Source organism: Amblyomma americanum, chromosome 8 (genome assembly GCF_052857255.1).
Source record: "Amblyomma americanum isolate KBUSLIRL-KWMA chromosome 8, ASM5285725v1, whole genome shotgun sequence".
Classification (NCBI taxonomy): domain Eukaryota; kingdom Metazoa; phylum Arthropoda; class Arachnida; order Ixodida; family Ixodidae; genus Amblyomma; species Amblyomma americanum.
In genome coordinates, this window is record NC_135504.1 from 107,699,246 (window position 1) to 107,717,482 (window position 18,237).

General features: G+C 46.7%; 1 protein-coding gene across 1 annotated transcript; it reads left to right on the top strand.

Annotated features, from left to right (window-relative positions):
• Positions 1 to 671: 671 nt before the first annotated feature.
• Positions 672 to 16,049, top strand: LOC144102667 (uncharacterized). The gene is made up of 4 exons (XM_077635875.1): positions 672 to 767; positions 11,202 to 11,369; positions 12,010 to 12,093; positions 15,984 to 16,049. Exons 1-4 carry the CDS (start codon positions 702 to 704, stop codon positions 16,047 to 16,049), a joined length of 384 nt encoding a protein of 127 aa, XP_077492001.1. The 5' UTR covers positions 672 to 701.
• The last annotated feature ends 2,188 nt before the right edge of the window (positions 16,050 to 18,237 follow it).

Genomic DNA, 18,237 nt, shown 5'->3' on the forward strand with positions numbered 1-18,237 from the left:
GTTGCACAACGATACTCTTCCCGTCGTTGTAATGCGTGCTGTGCGGTAGAGTAAAAGGTAGCGTAAACAGATGTTTGGCCAAAGAAAACAGCGACGCAGATTTTCTGTCTGCTTGTAGCTCAAAATATTAAACAATAACGTAACCTTAGACTTCACCCACGATAACACTGGAGTCGTGATGCGGGCTCTTGCACAGCCCAGCCACGCTTCTCTTTCCTGCACGGTCGGTCTTCGTCGACGCTGCTTCACTCTGCAGTGATCGAAGGACAGTTAATTAACTCGAGCTAACGTGCGCAAAGGAACTAGGAAACTATGCAGTGACAGCTAGCTACACTATTTTTCTAACCTGCGCTGCGATACACCGGCACGATATGTTTTCTTCAAGAAAAAACAAGTTTCCATTCCGGTTTAGATTTTTCTATTTTGATTCAAGCTCGTTTCCAATTTCATTTCATTCAAGCAGACTGGCTAAAATATATCCGCAGTGCATGAATAAATATAATCACAGTCCATCCCAATCCGTAAGTTTTGTGAGTACAAAAAATAAGACATGTTTCTAATTAAATACTTCAGAGATTGCCATGTTTTTTTAGCACATAAATTTAGACAGTTTCAGGGATATTTTACCTTGAGGATTTCGACATACCGTTGCCCACTGCGCGCGCAGGGTGTTCGAGGTCTAGAAGCGTGACTGCGTTGCCATGGTGCGTATCTACATCCGGGAATACACCTTGACGACCGACGGATGGCTCAATGTCCTGGAGGTGGTGAGTTGCAACAAGCATTCCCATTGGGCCGTGAAGTTTGTCGCTGGCATCGGTATTCCTATCACCAGAACACCGGCATAGCAGACCAAACTGAAAGAAGCCGATGTGTTATTCTATCATAGCTAACGCAGTGTACGGCCGCATATACTCCAGAAATGACTTCCAGCCAGACACAAAACAGACTTGCACAACCAATGCACACACTGTCGCGAACACTGTAGAGATATACATCAGCTCATGTGAAACTGCACAGCGTCATAACAAGGGAGACACATAATTCGGCACATACCACATACCAGATGACAATATGAGCCTCCTAGCAATTAAAATACAATTTAACACCGCAACACAACACGTCATTGCGACATATCTTATTCAGACGACCTGCTTCGAGTACTTTGAGAGAGATAGGCTGCCCTAAGCTATGACAACACAGGTAAATGACGCAGTTCTAGAGAGAGAGAAGGCTACACGCAGGTCAGAAGATTAGGAAAATAATAGACAAGAAGCTGCTTCGTTCCCCGAAACCCCGTAACCCCCCTCTTCTCTGCTATTTCCAAGAGCCGTTCCTCCTCTTGGAATGAAGTCTTTATTCATTGACTCATTTTTCCACCTTCTCAGTAAGCTTGTATATGTCAGACAATCGGTACGTATCGTCGGGGTGTCCATTTAGAGCTATTAATGAGTGAGGGAACAGAAAAAAATGCACTATAAACCAATTAGTTCGTTATGTATTTATTCTATGTTGTAGCTCCCACAGCCCAAGCAGGAGGGCTAAAAAGGGGCAAAACTCAATTTTCTTGGCTCTCATGATTTAAAGAATTCTACCCGATGCAGCTTATTAAAATTCCCGCAAGTTAACTGCGGCGAAGAGAGTGACGTTCGGAAATCGAAGTCATGCTGGAGATAATGAAACCAAATGGCTAAAAGAAATGTCATCGCTTTGTTGAAAATGCATAGACACAAAATTTCCAATGCAAACAAATAATATCATTTGTTGCATGGGCTTACGGAGATGCCTTCTAGCAAGTTTCAGTCTTAAATGTTGACTGGAACATAAGTTAATATAATTTTAAATGTTGTCCTAGGTGGCACTCAGCATTTCCACCCGCATCGACTGACGTTATGGTGAACTCGCCCATGATGTCAGTTTTGGCGTCAAAATTGCAACGTCACCGAACCTAGTGGTTGGTCACAGAAACAATCAGTACTTGTCGGCGATGCCGACGTCATGAGGAATGTGGTAGTCCAGGTCGGCTGTCGACCGTGACTTCAAGGTGCACTTCAGTGCTAGCGCCGACAGAGGCCGACACTGGCGGTAAAAAATCGTTTGTAATTAATTATTAAATCTACACACTGGTTGTGGAGTTCGCTGACCGTTCTTCGAACGCATACTGAGAAAGACCGTGCCAGTGTCGGCGCCGCGTGCCGCATCAAAGGGAGCCGTCTGGTCCCTTCTTCCTCCGTCTTGCAGCGGACGTCCTTGCTTACCCGCGCCGCCTCGGGCATAATCGGCCTTGAAAAAGCCTAACCAGATACAGGTGTCGACATGTGTGCGTCGTCAAGGGGTGACGAGACTTCGGCGATGCGGGAGAGATACACCTGGGTGGGGACCGAGTGCTGGGTGACCAGGAAACGGATTATTCCCCTAACGACTGTGTTCTCTTTGTTGCTGTCAACAACCCGAGTCATCGCCTCGTCGGCACATGTTTCTAGCATCTGTGGAGCCATGGGTGGCGTGGGGAACGGAAGTCGCATTTGTGTTCTTTGTGTGGTTATTTGAAACCTCCTTCCCAAATGTTTTAATCAGAACTTTTTCCCCAATCTCTGATCAGTGGGCGGACCTTATTTTCCTTTCCCTAACCACTGATTGGCGAGATGGGTCGTTTGTAATCTTATTGGTTGCTGTCCCCGCTAAGGGCGGAGACAGAGGGCTTAAACCCAAGCGCTCTGGGTTGAGCGGGGGCTGAATTCGTCTGATCCACGATTTAGTCATGTAAATAGTTTTCTCCTTGCTTTGTTTCTTCTCGTTTTTTTACCTATGTTGTAAATAAATAATTAACCTTCTCCTTTTTTTGAGTAATGTGAATGTTTGCGAGTAGAACTACCGGGTCATCAAGAAACCCCGATTTCATCATCAAGTAGTTTCCTCTCATCGCCACCGGAAGGGGAAATTCAACTGGCGCAGTCGACACAGGATCGTAACTTCTTTCTACTCAAGGCATTGGACGGAAGGTGAGAAGAACAAGTCGGTGGACAAGCTGTTTGTCCTGAAGGAGAAAACGTGAAGCTGCGTCGAAAGACGACGTCGAGAGCTTCAGGTCACGGGTCGAGTTCGACAGGACGTCGGAGGCTCAAGTCAGCGAGGAGCTGAAGGAGCCGGGCAACGACAAGCCATCAGGGGTCGAGTCAGCGAGCAGCTGAAAAGAACCCAGCGTCCACATCGAAAAGGTTGAGAACCAAGCGACGAAGTCTAGCGAGGTCCGAGGCAGTGAGCTGCTGAGGGACCAGGATCAACTCGTGGGCGTCTATACCTTCCCGGGAGCCCGCTGTCATCATGCTGAGATTGACAGCGCTGCGGTCGTCGGAGCATCGAAAGAGGTAGGACACCTGTTTGCTTTCTCCGAAATTGCCATGTCTGTGTAGTAGTCGTTCGCTATAGGGTAGCGCTATAATGACTGATGCAGAGATGTATGCTGCAGGGGGGAATGGTCTAGAGCCTGTTGAGCAACTCGTGTCATCAGAGTCGGTGCTAACGACCGAGCGGGCACTGGGAAATATGACGCAAGCTTTGCTAATGGAAAAAGAGCAGAAGGTTCAAATGTTCGAAATTGAAAAATTTAAGCTCCAAATTGAACTGGAAAAAATAAAATTGACGCAAAGGCAACTTCCACCGCAACTGGATGCGCAGCATGGACAGCGGTCAGGTCCAAAGTTGGGCAAGTACGCAAAAGAACTGAGAGCGGTGCTGGCTCCTATGCCAGAAAAGGACCCATTAGTGCCCGCATGGTTCAGAAGTGTAGACACAATGATAGAGACCCTTAAGATTCCTAAAGAAAGTTGCGGGGCTATCCTATTGCCATTTCTGACTGCGAAAACGAGGGCATTTGTAGCTAGCGAGTCCAACGGAAGGATAATGCCATACGAGGAGCTTAAGGAAAGGGTTCTAAAAGAGCTCAAAATGACTCAGAATGAGTACAAACGGTTGTTCATGGCGGTACGTAAGGAGGAAGGTGACTCGTGGCATCAGGTAGCGACCAAGCTCGAGACAATGTTCGTGTACTATGTGAATAGCCGAGAGGTTGAAAGTCTGGAGGATTTGAAAGACAATGATAGCAGATCGTTTCAAACAAGTGCTGCCAGACGAAGTGAGGACATATGTCATGCAAAATGAGAACCGGAACTGGCTTACGGCCGATGAGATTGCCGGATTAGCGGAGACGTTCGAGGAAAGTCGACGGGTAGGCAAACCGAGGGAGCGGTTCGAAGGTGTTAAACCACCACATCAAGGTGGGGAGAAACGGGAAAAACAGACGCCAATCCTAAGCCCTAACTCCGGAGGTAAAAATCGACACGCAGGGGCGAAGTGCTTTCGCTGCAAGAAATATGGGCACATCTCTATTCACTGCCCAAGTGCACAGCAAAGACAGGACGCAACAGAGTCTAAGAAGGACGCGAGCAAGCTAGTAGCATGAGCTCAAATGTTGGTTCCTGATAAGCTAGAATCCGAACTGGAAAGGACGGCTAAACTTGAGCAGTTGAGTAAATCTCACTCTCTTACCAGGGTAAGGTTACAAATCGGAGATAACCAGGCAGAAGCTTGTGTAGATTCAGGGGCGGAGATTACAGTGTTAAGGGCAGAGACGGTGCCTCTGTCGTGTCGAAATGACTGTTCCGGTAAAATAAAACTGAGGGGTGCTTTTGGACAGATCGTGGAGGCAGACTTAATATATGTGCCTATGTCTTTAGTACCGAAAGGAGAAACAGTCAATCAGCAGTTCAGGAGTCAATCAGCAGGTCAGGAAGAAGTAGTGGCAGAAACTACGTCGAGGGTTCGAAACTACAAACTGGAGCAGCGAGACGATCTATCGTTGAGAGAAGCGTGGAGACAGGCAAGAGAAGGTAGTCATGGGATGGTAGTGCAGGAGGAGATGCTTTTCCATGAAGAAAAGATTGATGGAAGGTTATACAAACAGATAGTGCTGCCAGAACCGCGAAGACGTGAAGTGCTCGAACTGGCGCACGACAGACCAAGTGGAGGGCATTTTTCAGAAAAGAAAACCAAGCAGAGGCTTAGAAGTGCGTTTTTTTGGCCAACGATGGTAATTGACGTGAAGGAGCACTGCCGCAGTTGTCATACGTGCCAAGTGTTTTCCCGTACGACTGTTCGAGATCGAGTGCCGATAACACCGCTAACTAGACCAGATACACCTTTTCAGGTAGTGTTCCTCGATTGTATAGGACCGCTTGAGCCCGGGTCAGCACGGGGACACCGCTATGCGCTGAGCGTCGTTGATTTGTGTACGAGATGGGCAGAAGTGATACCACTCAAAAATCTGACAACCAAGGCTACATGCCAGGCACTAAGAGAGGTTTTCATTAGGTATGGGACTACTGAACTTATTTGCTGTGACCAAGGAACCAACTTTGTGTCCAAATTAACTCAAGAATTCAGGCAGAGGCTGGGGGTGCAGATGCGGTTTTCCACTCCGGAACACCCTCAGAGTAACGGGATTGTGGAAATGTGGAACGGAACGTTTAAGGCGATGCTTCGACATGTTGTACATGATCATCAGAGAGAATGGGACCGGCACATTCCATGCATGCTTTGGGCATACAGGGAGGTATCGCATGACGTAACGGGCAAATCACCATTTGAACTAATCTTCGGGCGGGCGCCACATGGACCACTCAATATCCTCCACAAAACGTGGACTGGTGAGTGGACTCCGCCGACGGGACTGAATATACCAGCCGCTCAATATCTGCTCGAGCTGAGGGAACGGATGAATGACGCCGCGAAAAGGGTTGACGAAAGGGCAGAGGCCATACAGAGGTCGTATGCAGCCAAATACAACCTTAGGGCCAGACCAAAAGAGTTCAGAGAAGGGGATAAAGTCATCATACTAGAAAGCGGCCAGGTGGGTAAACTACAGCCGAAGTGGCGCCGACCAGCTGTTATAAAGGAAAGGAAGAGAGATAACAGCTATATTCTTGACACTGACGAGGGAAACAGATGGGTGCATGCAAATAGGCTGCGACCCTACGTAGCACGAACCCAGAATGTGGGAGTTGTCTTCGACTCGGACAGCGAGTTTGGTGAGGTGTATGAGACTCCACATCGCGGAATGCGAAACCAATGCCTAAAGTTCGAGATTTAAGATAAAGCGTTGACGCAGCAACAAAGACTTGAGCTTTGTGAAGTCATAACGGGGGCATCTGAAATTTTTTCCGAGCGCCCAGGTCGAAGCAAATTGGGCTGCCACAAAATAACGCTTCTTCCCAACACCAAGCAAGAAAGGTCACACCAGTATAAGGTACCTTTCGCATTCAGAAAGGAGATAGAGCGTCAGGTAGCACAACTACTAGAATGGGACTTCGTCTATCCAGTTGACAGCTCGTACGCACATCCAGTTGTATGCGTAGCCAAAAAGGATGGGTCAGTAAGGATGTTTATTGATTTCCGAAAATTGAATGCATTTACTGAATCAGACAGCTTCCCTATGGCTAATATGACTGAGATGCTCTACGAAGTGGCAAGTGCCAGCTACATATCGGTATTGGACATGACTCGCGGATACTGGCAGATCGCCTTAGACAAACAGTCGCAGCGTCTTACCGCGTTTGCAACACCTCAAGGACTCTATGCATGGAAGGTAATGCCGTACGGGTTGCGAAACTCGGCAGCAACTTTTCAGAGGATTATGAACGAAATCCTACAAGAACATTCCTCCTATGCAATGGCATACATTGACGACATAGCCATCTTTTCGGCAACCTGGGAGGAGCACATCAAACACCTACAGGCAGTACTTGAGACTCTGAGAGAAGTAGGCTTAACGACAAACGCTGCGAAATGCAAGTTTGCGCAGAGAACGGTAAAATACCTAGGCCATGTAGTAGGATCAGGCAAGCATGCTCCCGACCCAGAGAGAGTAAGCGCGATCACAAAACTGAAAGCACCCAAAACAAAGAAGGAGCTGCGTAGCGTATTGGGCCTCTTTAACTACTACCGAGAATATGTACCGGAGTATTCAAAGGTAGTTCGCCCATTGACCGACCTCACCAACAGGCGGGTCCCGAATGTCATTCCCTGGAATGAAAAGGTCGAGGAAGCGTTCGGTGAGGTGAAAAGGGTACTGGCGTTGTTGCCGGAGCTGGTCGCACCTGATCAAAACCAGGAGTTCCTTCTCACAACGGATGCCTCGGAGGTGGCGATAGGGGCATGTCTGTTGCAGTCTGTTTAGGGGGAACAGAAGCCGATTGCATTTCTGAGCAATAAATTGACCCCTGCTCCGACCAAGTGGTCGGCAATCGAAAGAGAAGCTTTTGCAGTCGTGTGGGCACTGGGGAAACTGGATAATTGGTTATTTGGGGTTAAAGTGAAGGTCGCAACAGACCACAACCCGCTCACGTACCTGACCCGTTCGGCGCCCACTAGTGCGCGGTTGATGCGTTGGTCGCTTGCATTACAAAAGTATGACCTAGAGGTCGTGCATATTAAAGGGTCACTAAACAAGTGCGCTGATGCGCTCTCTCGTATAGAATGCCAGGAACAATGACATTAGGATAATTCTTTGATGTGTGTTTGCGTCAGTTTCCTCTGCTATAGCCGCAAACGAGTGATTAAATAGTAGGTGTAATTTTTTTAGGGTAACTAGTTAGCTTACTGCGGTAGTCACGGGGGGAAGTGAAGGCTAGTTTGGCAGTTAGCCTTCATAGAACGGACATGGCAAGTTCTGGAATGTGCAGACTGGTGTTCGACCCCTGTGTGCGGATTGAATTAACCACAATATGCGTGTGTGTGTGCACGGTTGTGTGATTTTTTTTGTGTTCCGGCAAATTGTGACTGAACTTTTATGTCACACTGACAGCAAGTGTCCGCGTGACATTCTTGATTGGGAGGTGTGGAGTTCGCTGACCGTTCTTCGAACGAACACTGAGAAAGGTCGCGCCAGTGTCGGCGCCGCGTGCCGCATCAAAGGGAGCCGTCTGGTCCCTACTTCCTCCGTCTTGCAGCGGACATCCTTGTTTACCCGCGCCGCCTCGGGCATAATCCGCCTTGAAAAAGCCTAACCAGATACAGCTGTCGACATGTGTGCGTCGTCAAGGGGTGACGAGACTTCGGCGATGCGGGAGAGATACAGCTGGGTGGGGACCGAGTGCTGGGTGACCAGGAAACGGATTATTCCCTTAACGACTGTGTTCTCTTTGTTTCTGTCAACAACCTGAGTCATCGCCTCGTCGGCACATGTTTCTAGCATCTGTGGAGCCATGGGTGGCGTGGGGAACGGAAGTCGCATTTGTGTTGTTTGTGTGGTTATTTGAAACCTCCTTCCCAAATGTTTTAATCAGAACTTTTTCCCCAATCTCTGATCAGTGGGCGGACCTTATTTTCCTTTCCCTAACCACTGATTGGCGAGATGGGTCGTTTGTTATCTTATTGGTTGCTGTCCCCGCTATGGGCGGAGACAGAGGGTTTTAAACCAAGCGCTCTGGGTTGAGCGGGGGCTCAATTCGTCTGATCCACGATTTAGTCATGTAAATAGTTTTCTCCTTGCTTTGTTTCTTCTCGTTTTTTACCTATGTTTTAAATAAATAGTTAACCTTCTCCTTTCCTTGAGTAATGTGAATGTTTGCGAGTAGAACCACCGGATCATCAAGAAACTCCGATTTCATCATAAAGTAGTTTCCTCTCATCGCCACCGGAAGGGGAAACTCAACTCTGGTGTTTGGAGCTCGGTTTAATGATTACTGGTACCATACACCTCTTTCAAGTTTAAAAAACTGACGCCCAAGAATTTTGTGTCTGTACGCCTTTTGAGAAGGTTGCCTGTCGGGAAGACTACTGTCAAGTGGAAACGAGGCCATGTGTTTCTGTGTTTCTGTCCTTTTTAAAGGACAGAAACACAACGGAGAAGACTTATAGAAATACTGCTTGATGCAAGCTCTGACGCGAATGATTGTATGAGCTGGATGCCTAATGAGTTTTGTTTTGCTTGGGTCGCGCCTGTACGTATATATGCATAATGAAATATGAATATTTGAGTAAGAATCTCGTCTCGGATCCTCAATGTGTGGTCAGGTCAGCGGCCAATAGCGGGACTACCACCACCACTACGGGAAACTATGACCTCGTCTTGAACTGCGCTTCGTAGAGTTACAAAGCAACGCTGCGTGCTTCAAAGAAGAAACTAGCCACTATAGTGCCTGAATACTGCTTCCGATTTTTTCAGAATCCTGTTCCGGCAGCTTATCACGCACCCTGCCTCGCCTTGTAAACTTCGCTCCCACCAGATCCCACATGCTGTGGGCTATCTCGTCAACCGTTGCTGTGCTTCTTTTCAGGAAAAACAGAACACGGGAAAACACAGCCTTTACGTGTGTTTTCTTCTTGTATTTTTGCGTGCGTTTGACAAATTTTCTTAAATTGATGCTGTTCCCCAAAAGCAGTACTACTACCCATCATGCACGGTGATTTCTTTTAACCTTTACAAATTTTTGTTCTTAAACCCCTGAGAGATACACCGATGCGATCTATTGAGCTGGACCGTTCATCAAGGCGGACATTATGTGCCTCATATGGATCAACAATTTAAAAATTATTTAACCTGAACAAACCAATAAACTTCTAGTTTTTTAGTTAATGGGATAAAGTTATATAGTGAAATTGATGGCCGTCAACGCCAAAGGTGAGAGCTGTTTCTTAAATTTTTTAATCGGCAGTTTGTTTCGAGATATCTAAAATAAAAAAAAAAATATGCGAATTGAAAGCTCGTTGAGTTGGCTTTTTCGCATTGCATACTTATAAAATGGAATCTCTGCCACTTATTATGCACCAAATGCAGGTGAAATCAGTGCATTTTATGATCTAGAAGAAGTTAACTTGATTTCGGCGACGATATCTAGCGCAGCGACGCCTTTATATAATTAGGTAATGCGGGAAAGGCAACTAAACAAGCTTTCAGTTGGGCATTCTTGACGTTTCTTATGTTGACACACATACCCGATTAAGAAAATTTAAAAACAGGGCTCATCTTCGATGTTGACGGCCATCAATTTCTCAATATAACTTTGCCCTCTAAATTTAAGAATAAAAAGTTAGTTCTTTTAGGTTAATTAACCGCCTAATTATTGATCCATATCAGGTGCATAATGTACGCCTTGCTGAACAATGCAGCTCACTAGAGGGCACCAACGTATCTCTAACAGTTTTTAAAATCAAAATCCGTAAAATTTAAAAAGACACCCTGTATATTGATATTGATATGAGATGTGTTGGTAATGTCATCGCGGATAATTGCGCTGAGCGCCAGTGGTACGACAGGCCACAACAAAGACCAGTGAAACGTGCGCACGTGAACGCGCAAATCTTTGAGCTTGCATGGCCAAAAAATTGGGAGAATCTAGCTTGTCAATGCGGTGAGAATATGCACGAATTTCCTTAATATTCCTGTAAGCAACTGCTTTTCTATAAGGAGCTCTTCACATACTGGTGCTCAAATGTCCGAGAAAAAAAAAAGATCGGGTTATGAACTGTACCAAAGTACGTTTTAATTTTGAGCGCCGCCCCACCATCTTGGGAATCCGCAAGTTAGAAAAAAAAATGTGTGCTCAAATATATATTCTTTTTTTTATTTCAACATCTTTTGGGAGAAATTGACTGTGGAGAGCAATGTTTATGGAAGAAGATTCCACTAGGAGGCCCCGAAGTCGAAACTGCGAAAATGACCACCTATGGCTAGAAACAACAGAGTGTCAGCAGTGTAATTATGGGTCTTTCTTGGTGAGGGCGATTGGGGGGGGGGGGGGGGGGGGGCGGGGGTCCATTTGCACCATGTACCTCTTGGACCTTTTTGGTCTACAGATGGGGTTCAGTATAGTTTTCTTGCAAAAAATTTCTCGCTTGCGGGAAGAGTAAAAGGTGAGACCCCCCCCTTGCCGACCCCCTTCATAAATCCTCCCCTGCAGAGCGCGCAAAACAATCTGAGGTGCCAGCGGTAATCAGAAAACGACAAGTAACAAACACATAATAAACGCACAGTTGTATCTCGTCCAATGAAGCGAGTAACGAAATGGCACACTGTTAACAGTCAGGATGCGGCAAAAAAATGGCGTTCATATTGCCAAATGCCGCTTTCCATAGGATGTAGAACAACATCTTGACACTCCGCTCGTTTGTCCAAATAGTGTGCTCGGTGTGTTTGGGCGCAGGCAGTTGGCACCTTCCTGTGGGTGACGTACGGCACTCTGGGCGCGACCACCTCCAGCGAGCAATTCCTCTACGGCTGCGCGTGCGCATTCACCGCCAACGGCTGCGTGTTCCTCTGCTCGTCCATGCTGAGCCTCCACACGGCGCTCATGCTGCCCAAGTTATTTTACGTGAGTGCGCTCATCGAATACTATTGCGCATTGTCGCCCACTCGGCTCAGAGCCTGGTCGATGTCTGGCGCTGTCCTCTCATATACTGCGGCGTAGGTTGCATTGACGTAGATCGCTTGACACAATTTGAATTCAGCACTTTTGTTTTCCACGAGGTAGCTTCTTTTTTACCGCTGATACTTGTTGCAGATAGTTGTCTGATCAAATTTTGTGTGAAATCCTGATACCAGTGAAAACTGAACTCTCAATTTTCTGAGAACTCTTGTTTTCGTGGCTGACTACTTCACGTTCAAGTACAGGTGGTTAAATAAAACAGGTGTACAACACTCTGGCCTGCTTGTGTCACGAATGTGCGGGGCAACTGAGCTTTGCCTGCATTGGCTGTACTGATCTTTGCTGAAATTTTAAACTGCCTAGTTTCGCACTGCATGGGGTTAGAAATGTCTTCTTCTTGATGCACTCTCCTTTATCGGCGGCTTCTAAATATATTTTGATAGGAGAAAAGCTTTAAAAGCGATGGCGCATTGTCAGTCGACCACGTTATCGCGATTGGCTAACGCTGAGCACTCAAGGGTTAATATACTTTTTCTGTCCGTCACATTACTTTTAACGCGAGCGTGCCATTTTCTTCGTCTTTCAGTACACCATGTTCCAATTAATAGCAGCCAGCTGTTACATTTGCGGCGGAGTCGGCAGCGTCGGCAACGCCTCGGTCATCGATGGGGTGAGTGACACTCCGTTGCATTGAGGAGCGTGAGTGTCAAGACGTTCATGCGGTTACCGATGGCTGTGCCACAGGTTTTGGGTTTGTGTTTGGATGCGCGTTAGTGTTGGAAGGTTGCTTGAATAGCGCAAATCTAACCACTTGATTCTGCAAACAATCAGCGGCGATTCACTTTCCCTTGAAAAAACACCTACGTACACGGGTGCCGTGTGCAATGGTGTGGTGTGGTGTGAAGGTAAATTGAGTTCAGTTGTGTTGTGTTGTGTTGAGTTGAAGTTGTTGCAATCTACAGGGTGGATTAGCCTTGCCGATTCTGCCAGCAATTGCGGTACCGTAGCGACATAAACTGTTAACTAAGGCCAACAAATCAAGCACATGCCTTAGACCTGGCTGATCAACATCGCTACACACACAATCACCCATAATAGTGAACTCCTCCTCTGCAGTCGCCATCTAGAGTCCAGATCCAAGTAATGGAGGAGCTTTAAAATAAGACTTCAAGCCTCCTTTCTACATGACTGTTTTCCTCGCTCCTAGACAATGTCCTGAAGGGAACTGTAAGAGGCTCCTGTCTTCTCGAGGAAAGCAAACAAAACACACTTTTCCACGTTGTGCACTGGGCAGCACATAAGATTATGTTCTATATCCCTACACATTCCAAATGTGGAATATAACGGAGATGAAGCTTGGCCCGTCTTATACATCCACGCAGGAGAACGAGCATAGCCGTGCGAATGCCATTCTTGGGAGCTTTTTTGTTCCTTGGTCATACATGACTTGTGGAGTGAACTCCGCGGGGTAATAAAATGGCTAAGCACCGTTTCTGTGAAGAGTCTTGTGGCATCCTGAGTGCCTTTTCTTGACGGATTACCTGACAGCGCATTATAGGCGAGGCTTTCCGCCACCTCGTTGCCTATGACACCTATGTATTAGGGCACCCATTGGAATCGAATAGAGAAGCCTCTGCTGTGCAGATTATGCGCCGTGCGTAGAGCGCTAAGAGACAAGGCATCAGTAGGAACCAGCGCTGTAACCTTTGAAGGGCGGATTTGGAATCCATTGGATCACAACAGGTTGAGCTGGACAACTTCCTAGCTTCCACAAAGCCGCCTCATTGACAACAATTTTGTCGGTTGTGGAGGGCACGAATCCTGTTAAGCGTACAGTCTTTGCCAGAAATATATATCCCGAGAGGTTTGCTTCCAAGCCCTTTAGCGGGACTATTTAGCACACTTGACAATCCTCAGTTTGGAAAGGTTGAGGATGCATGTTCCGCCCGCCTACGTGAGATTTGGGTCCCTGGATATGCAAGAGGAGCCGAGCTGCAGGCCTCAGAAGCAGACACCTTGGGACGTATACTTTCGACAGACTTTGCATACCAGATTGTATTCATAGAAGGAATATGAAAAGCCTCTGAGCAAGCTCATGTGGCCTTATCCGAAGAACCATATGTGAAAATTTGAAAATGGCGGGCATACTCTGTTTCTAAACATTCAAGTACGAGCGAACGCGTTGCCGCCAAAGGAGAACTGCGCTTAGCACCCACGTGAGGAGCAGTGCCCGTATAGTCAAGGCCCGCAATTAACCAGGGTGGTTCGCTTGCTTTGTCTTCGAGCATCAAGGCCTAGGGAACTAAATGTGCTAAAAGCGCTCTGGAACACCTCCCGAAGAGAGCACATGATCAACTCGCTCAATCACTGCATTGTGTTGTCATAAAAACCGGAGTGAAATAATTCTCTTCTACACGCAGCAGAGAGCCCACAATGAAGGGCGAAAGTTGGAGAGCCCTTCCCACAGTCTTTTTCATTCTTGCACCCTCCTCCGTCGATCGCACCTGCGTATTCAAGTTGAGAGGTGGCTATTGGTTAGATTCTTTCCGACGAGAGACAGCTACCAGGGCCGCTGATAATAAGCCGTGTACTCCGGCTGGTCAGGAATCTCCGCCCCCAGAGGTGGGGCTGCCGTAGCAGCGCCGACCTTCCAGCGTGCAAGAAGTGACGAGAGGAGAGGAGAAGGCGCGAAGACGGTGAAAGTTAGTCGGAAGTTAGCGCTCGTGCTGTCTGTTTTGTCTTCGTCCGTCGTTTTCTTTTCGCGCTCCTTTTCTCATGAAATTCAAAGTTTGACTAGAGGTAACCTAGCTTATTCAAAGTGCATTAAAACAGTCGTGAAGCGGAGTGTTTTAACATCCCAGGCATACCGAAAATTTACTAGAGCCCCTTTCAGAGCCCCTTTACGTGTCAAGTATAATCGGAGCTGAGATCTCTTTCGAAACCACTGCAGATGGGATCGCGCATCTACCGCCTCTCTGAGGCGGCCAAGTTGCATTAGTAACCATTCTGAAGCGATAAGGATAAGAGGTTTGGATAGTGGCTCATGAAGCACTGCTTTGTTCGCTGCCGGCCGCGGATCTTCAAAGGCTCTTCAAGCCCTTTCTGTTGAAAATTTCGAGACTTTAAAGCTGTGATGCCAAGGGGAAAATGAAGGTAGTTGGTACATTAAACGACTAATCAGCAGTGCTTCGTGAAATCTGACCATTGAGGAAGGGTAGTTCCCCATTGCTCACTTGCGATTACACGGATCATATTCAGACGCGAAGATAGAGATGAGACAGTCGAGTCCACAGTTCGTCGATACAGTAGACGGGAGTCAATAATGACACACAAAAAGCTCACGTGACTGAATTGTCGAATGCAAGAGTGACCAAGGTCTAACTTCAACGGTGCATTGCGTCTTCCTATACCTGGAAACAGGACGAAGCCGGATTTTCCTACTGATAAATACAGTCCCACATCTTGAACATAATTTGTACCGAATGTAGGACATGTCCAGTCATCAATGCTAATCGGTTGAGTTGGAAGACTGTAAACCAAAGAAAAATGTCGTCTGCATATCTCGAAATACACACATGCCTGCAATTTTTCTGCAATGTATAGGGAAGGCCAGCCTAATCACCGTTAAAAAGCGTGGGGGAAAGAACACTTCCTTGAGGCACACCTAGCGATACAGCCCTTTAGGAGCTTATGGTACTCCCTAACCGTATTTGAATTGGTACGGCGTGGCGGGCTGTGGGCGGTGGTGTGTGTGTGTGTGTGTGTGTGTGTGTGTGTGTGTGTGTGTGTGTGTGTGTGTGTGTGTGTGTGTGTGTGTGTGTGTGTGTGTGTGTGTGTGTGTGTGTGTGTGTGTGTGTGTGTGTGTGTGTGTGTGTGTGTGTGTGTGTGTGTGTGTGTGTGTGTGTGTGTGTGTGTGTGTGTGTGTGTGTGTGTGTGTGTGTGTGTGTGTGTGTGTGTGTGTGTGTGTGTGTGTGTGTGTGTGTGTGTGTGTGTGTGTGTGTGTGTGTGTGTGTGTGTGTGTGTGTGTGTGTGTGTGTGTGTGTGTGTGTGTGTGTGTGTGTGTGTGTGTGTGTGTGTGTGTGTGTGTGTGTGTGTGTGTGTGTGTGTGTGTGTGTGTGTGTGTGTGTGTGTGTGTGTGTGTGTGTGTGTGTGTGTGTGTGTGTGTGTGTGTGTGTGTGTGTGTGTGTGTGTGTGTGTGTGTGTGTGTGTGTGTGTGTGTGTGTGTGTGTGTGTGTGTGTGTGTGTGTGTGTGTGTGTGTGTGTGTGTGTGTGTGTGTGTGTGTGTGTGCACGCGAGTGCGTGTGCGTGTGTGTGTCTGTGCGTGTGAATGTTCGTGTGTGTCACTGAAATCTAAACAAACGAATTCAAGTTTTTGGTTGTAGATGTGGAGCAAGCTGTTTCAACATGGCAGCTACGGTGATTACTTAGCTTGATTGGCTTACCACCTTTATTCATGTGGACGGCAAGCAGTCGCTACAATCTCTTGCAAAGCTGCGCCTTGTAGATATCTGCCGCTCTGGTAAATGTGCCTCTAACGCAATGCTTTCTTTTCTTATGCAGGTCGCCGCTATTGTCTGCGGAGGCTTCCATTTTGTGCACTTTGTGTACTCGCTCATAAAAAACTGAGAGCAGACCGCGTTGCAAACTGCGTAACCGCCGGTTTATTTTTTTGCATGTTTTGTTTGATAACATCAATACACCAGAAAGTGCCTTTATCCGATGTTCCCTGAGCATATTTTCAGATGCAAATAATAAGAGCGTCGCTGTTGCGATGAATTTAACTGTATGCAATGTCAGAACCTGTAAAAGAATACCGATAGCGCATAAATGCAAGAAACATGTCTTGCGACCATATGGCCAGAAGAGGGAGTAGTGTTATTTGTATTAAATTACTGCGGTCAGTAATTTCGCGCCGTCCCCGCTAGGACGGCGCGAAGAGCGCACATGCATTTGTGTTTTATTTTCGTATTTTCATGCAACGTTAAATAAAAATTTCAGTTGTCTTGTGTAGCGTGGGCGTGTATCCATATACTCGTATTTGCACTTAACTCGCAGGCGTTAGCTTTCGACTAAAGTGCTCATAGGCTGTGCTTCACAGCGAGCACGATTTTTTCTGCCGGTAATTAAAACAGCGAACTCAACACTTTTAAGTTAACAAGCCTCCGCTTCAAGCTATCCACACTGTGCGCAAGCGCAGATAGGAAAGCTTGACAACCCAACTGCGTTGACAATCCTCACGCGCTGGGAAAAAGTCGTATCTTCGAATCAGTTCCCTGAATTTATTGAAGGAAGTTAAGCGTGTCACCAGCTCGACCCGCGTAATGTACTTCCCTGCTGCACAAGAAGGTCTGTTCAGGGCCGCTTGGGATGCAAAACACGATTATGCGTGGTCAACATGTTCGTGTAACGCGAAGAATAAGATTACAGACAGTATTGTAGCACTGTAGTCAAATATAAGGGGTCCGAAAACGCTTACCAAAAGCTTCTCTAATAATCATCTAACTTTGCTGGCGGTATTATGGTGTCCCTCCGGGCAATCAGTGGCCGTAAATTATAGTGCATTTACATATGAGTCATGTTTTTATATTGAAAGCTTCTCTGCAGCTACATGGCTTCATTGTTGGCTCCGAAACACTGTCGACTGCTTTCGAGGATGTTTAGTGTATTTTTTTGTGTTCTGGAGTTGGCCTGATGCGGAGGTAAGCACAAGGAGCTTATATTCATGTTACCGAGTCTTAGCCATCGGGCAGCCTCTCCCTTTTCTCTTTCCTGTACACACTAATAGCAGGGCATGCGGATTGTATCTGCTGCGAGCTCTCGGCCCTGACGCCACAAGTGGCTGCTACAAATGATAAAGGCGCAAAAGACGGAATCGTGCAATGAATCTTGACAAAATACGGCTTAGGGAGCCAAATGTGTGTGATCTCTGCAACGTATTCTGCAGAGTCTGCTCATGACTTATTTGGCATTGCTTTGTTCTCTTCTGCTCTCTGCCCAGTCACCAGTTTCACACAGTCTATGTAATGGCGTAGCCTGACACTTCCAGCGGGTCAGCCCGTGTAAAGCAAATATATGATGATGATGATGATGATGATGATGATGATGATTTCCTCAGGCTGAATACCGTCGCCAAAATTCTTTTGCCACCGTTGTCGTCTTTTAAAAGAGCATCTGGTGCATATAGTGTCAAAGTGCATGAGGAAATACGCAACCAATCGCTAAGATTCGATCTCAACACCGCCGCGACGAAGATGTTTGGTAAAGGTGCCCTTTTTTTTGCTCGTGCTTCGTTTGCTTGGGATTTTGTAGCACTTATTTCCTTATTTTAAAGCGTATTTGTATCTTCTTTGGAAATGAAAGAATTGAGCATACCCTAAAGAACAAAGGTCGACTAGAAGCGGTGAAGAGGAAACTAGGCAAAAGTAAAAACCAGATGTACGCATTGAGACATAGGGAAATGTCGTCAGCCATCTGGATAATATAGTTAATGTAGCCGAATAGTTCTACGCAAATCTATACAGTAGTCAATGTAATTAGAATGTTAATGAGAGAGGTGGTAGCGCACAGCAAAAGGACATCGCGCCAGTAGCGAAAAGGGAAGTAAAGAACGCATTAGATGCAATGCAAAGGGGGAAAGCGGCTGATGAGAATCGGGTAACACTAGATCTGTAGAAGGACTGAGGAAATATTGTGCTAGAAAAAATAACCACCCTGCATATGCAATGCCTTATGACATCGCGCGTACCAGAAACTTGGAATGCTAACATTATCTTAATTCATAAGAAAGGAGACGCCGAGGGCTTGAAAGATTACA

Excerpts from the sequence above, each read along its gene's own strand:
- LOC144102667 (XM_077635875.1), top strand. The coding sequence starts at position 702 with ATGGTGCGTATCTACATCCGGGAATACACCTTGACGACCGACGGATGG. Across the intron at positions 11,370-12,009 it reads TGCTGCCCAAGTTATTTTAC|TACACCATGTTCCAATTAAT; the intron begins GTGAGTGCGCTC and ends TTCGTCTTTCAG. Across the intron at positions 12,094-15,983 it reads ACGCCTCGGTCATCGATGGG|GTCGCCGCTATTGTCTGCGG; the intron begins GTGAGTGACACT and ends TTTCTTATGCAG.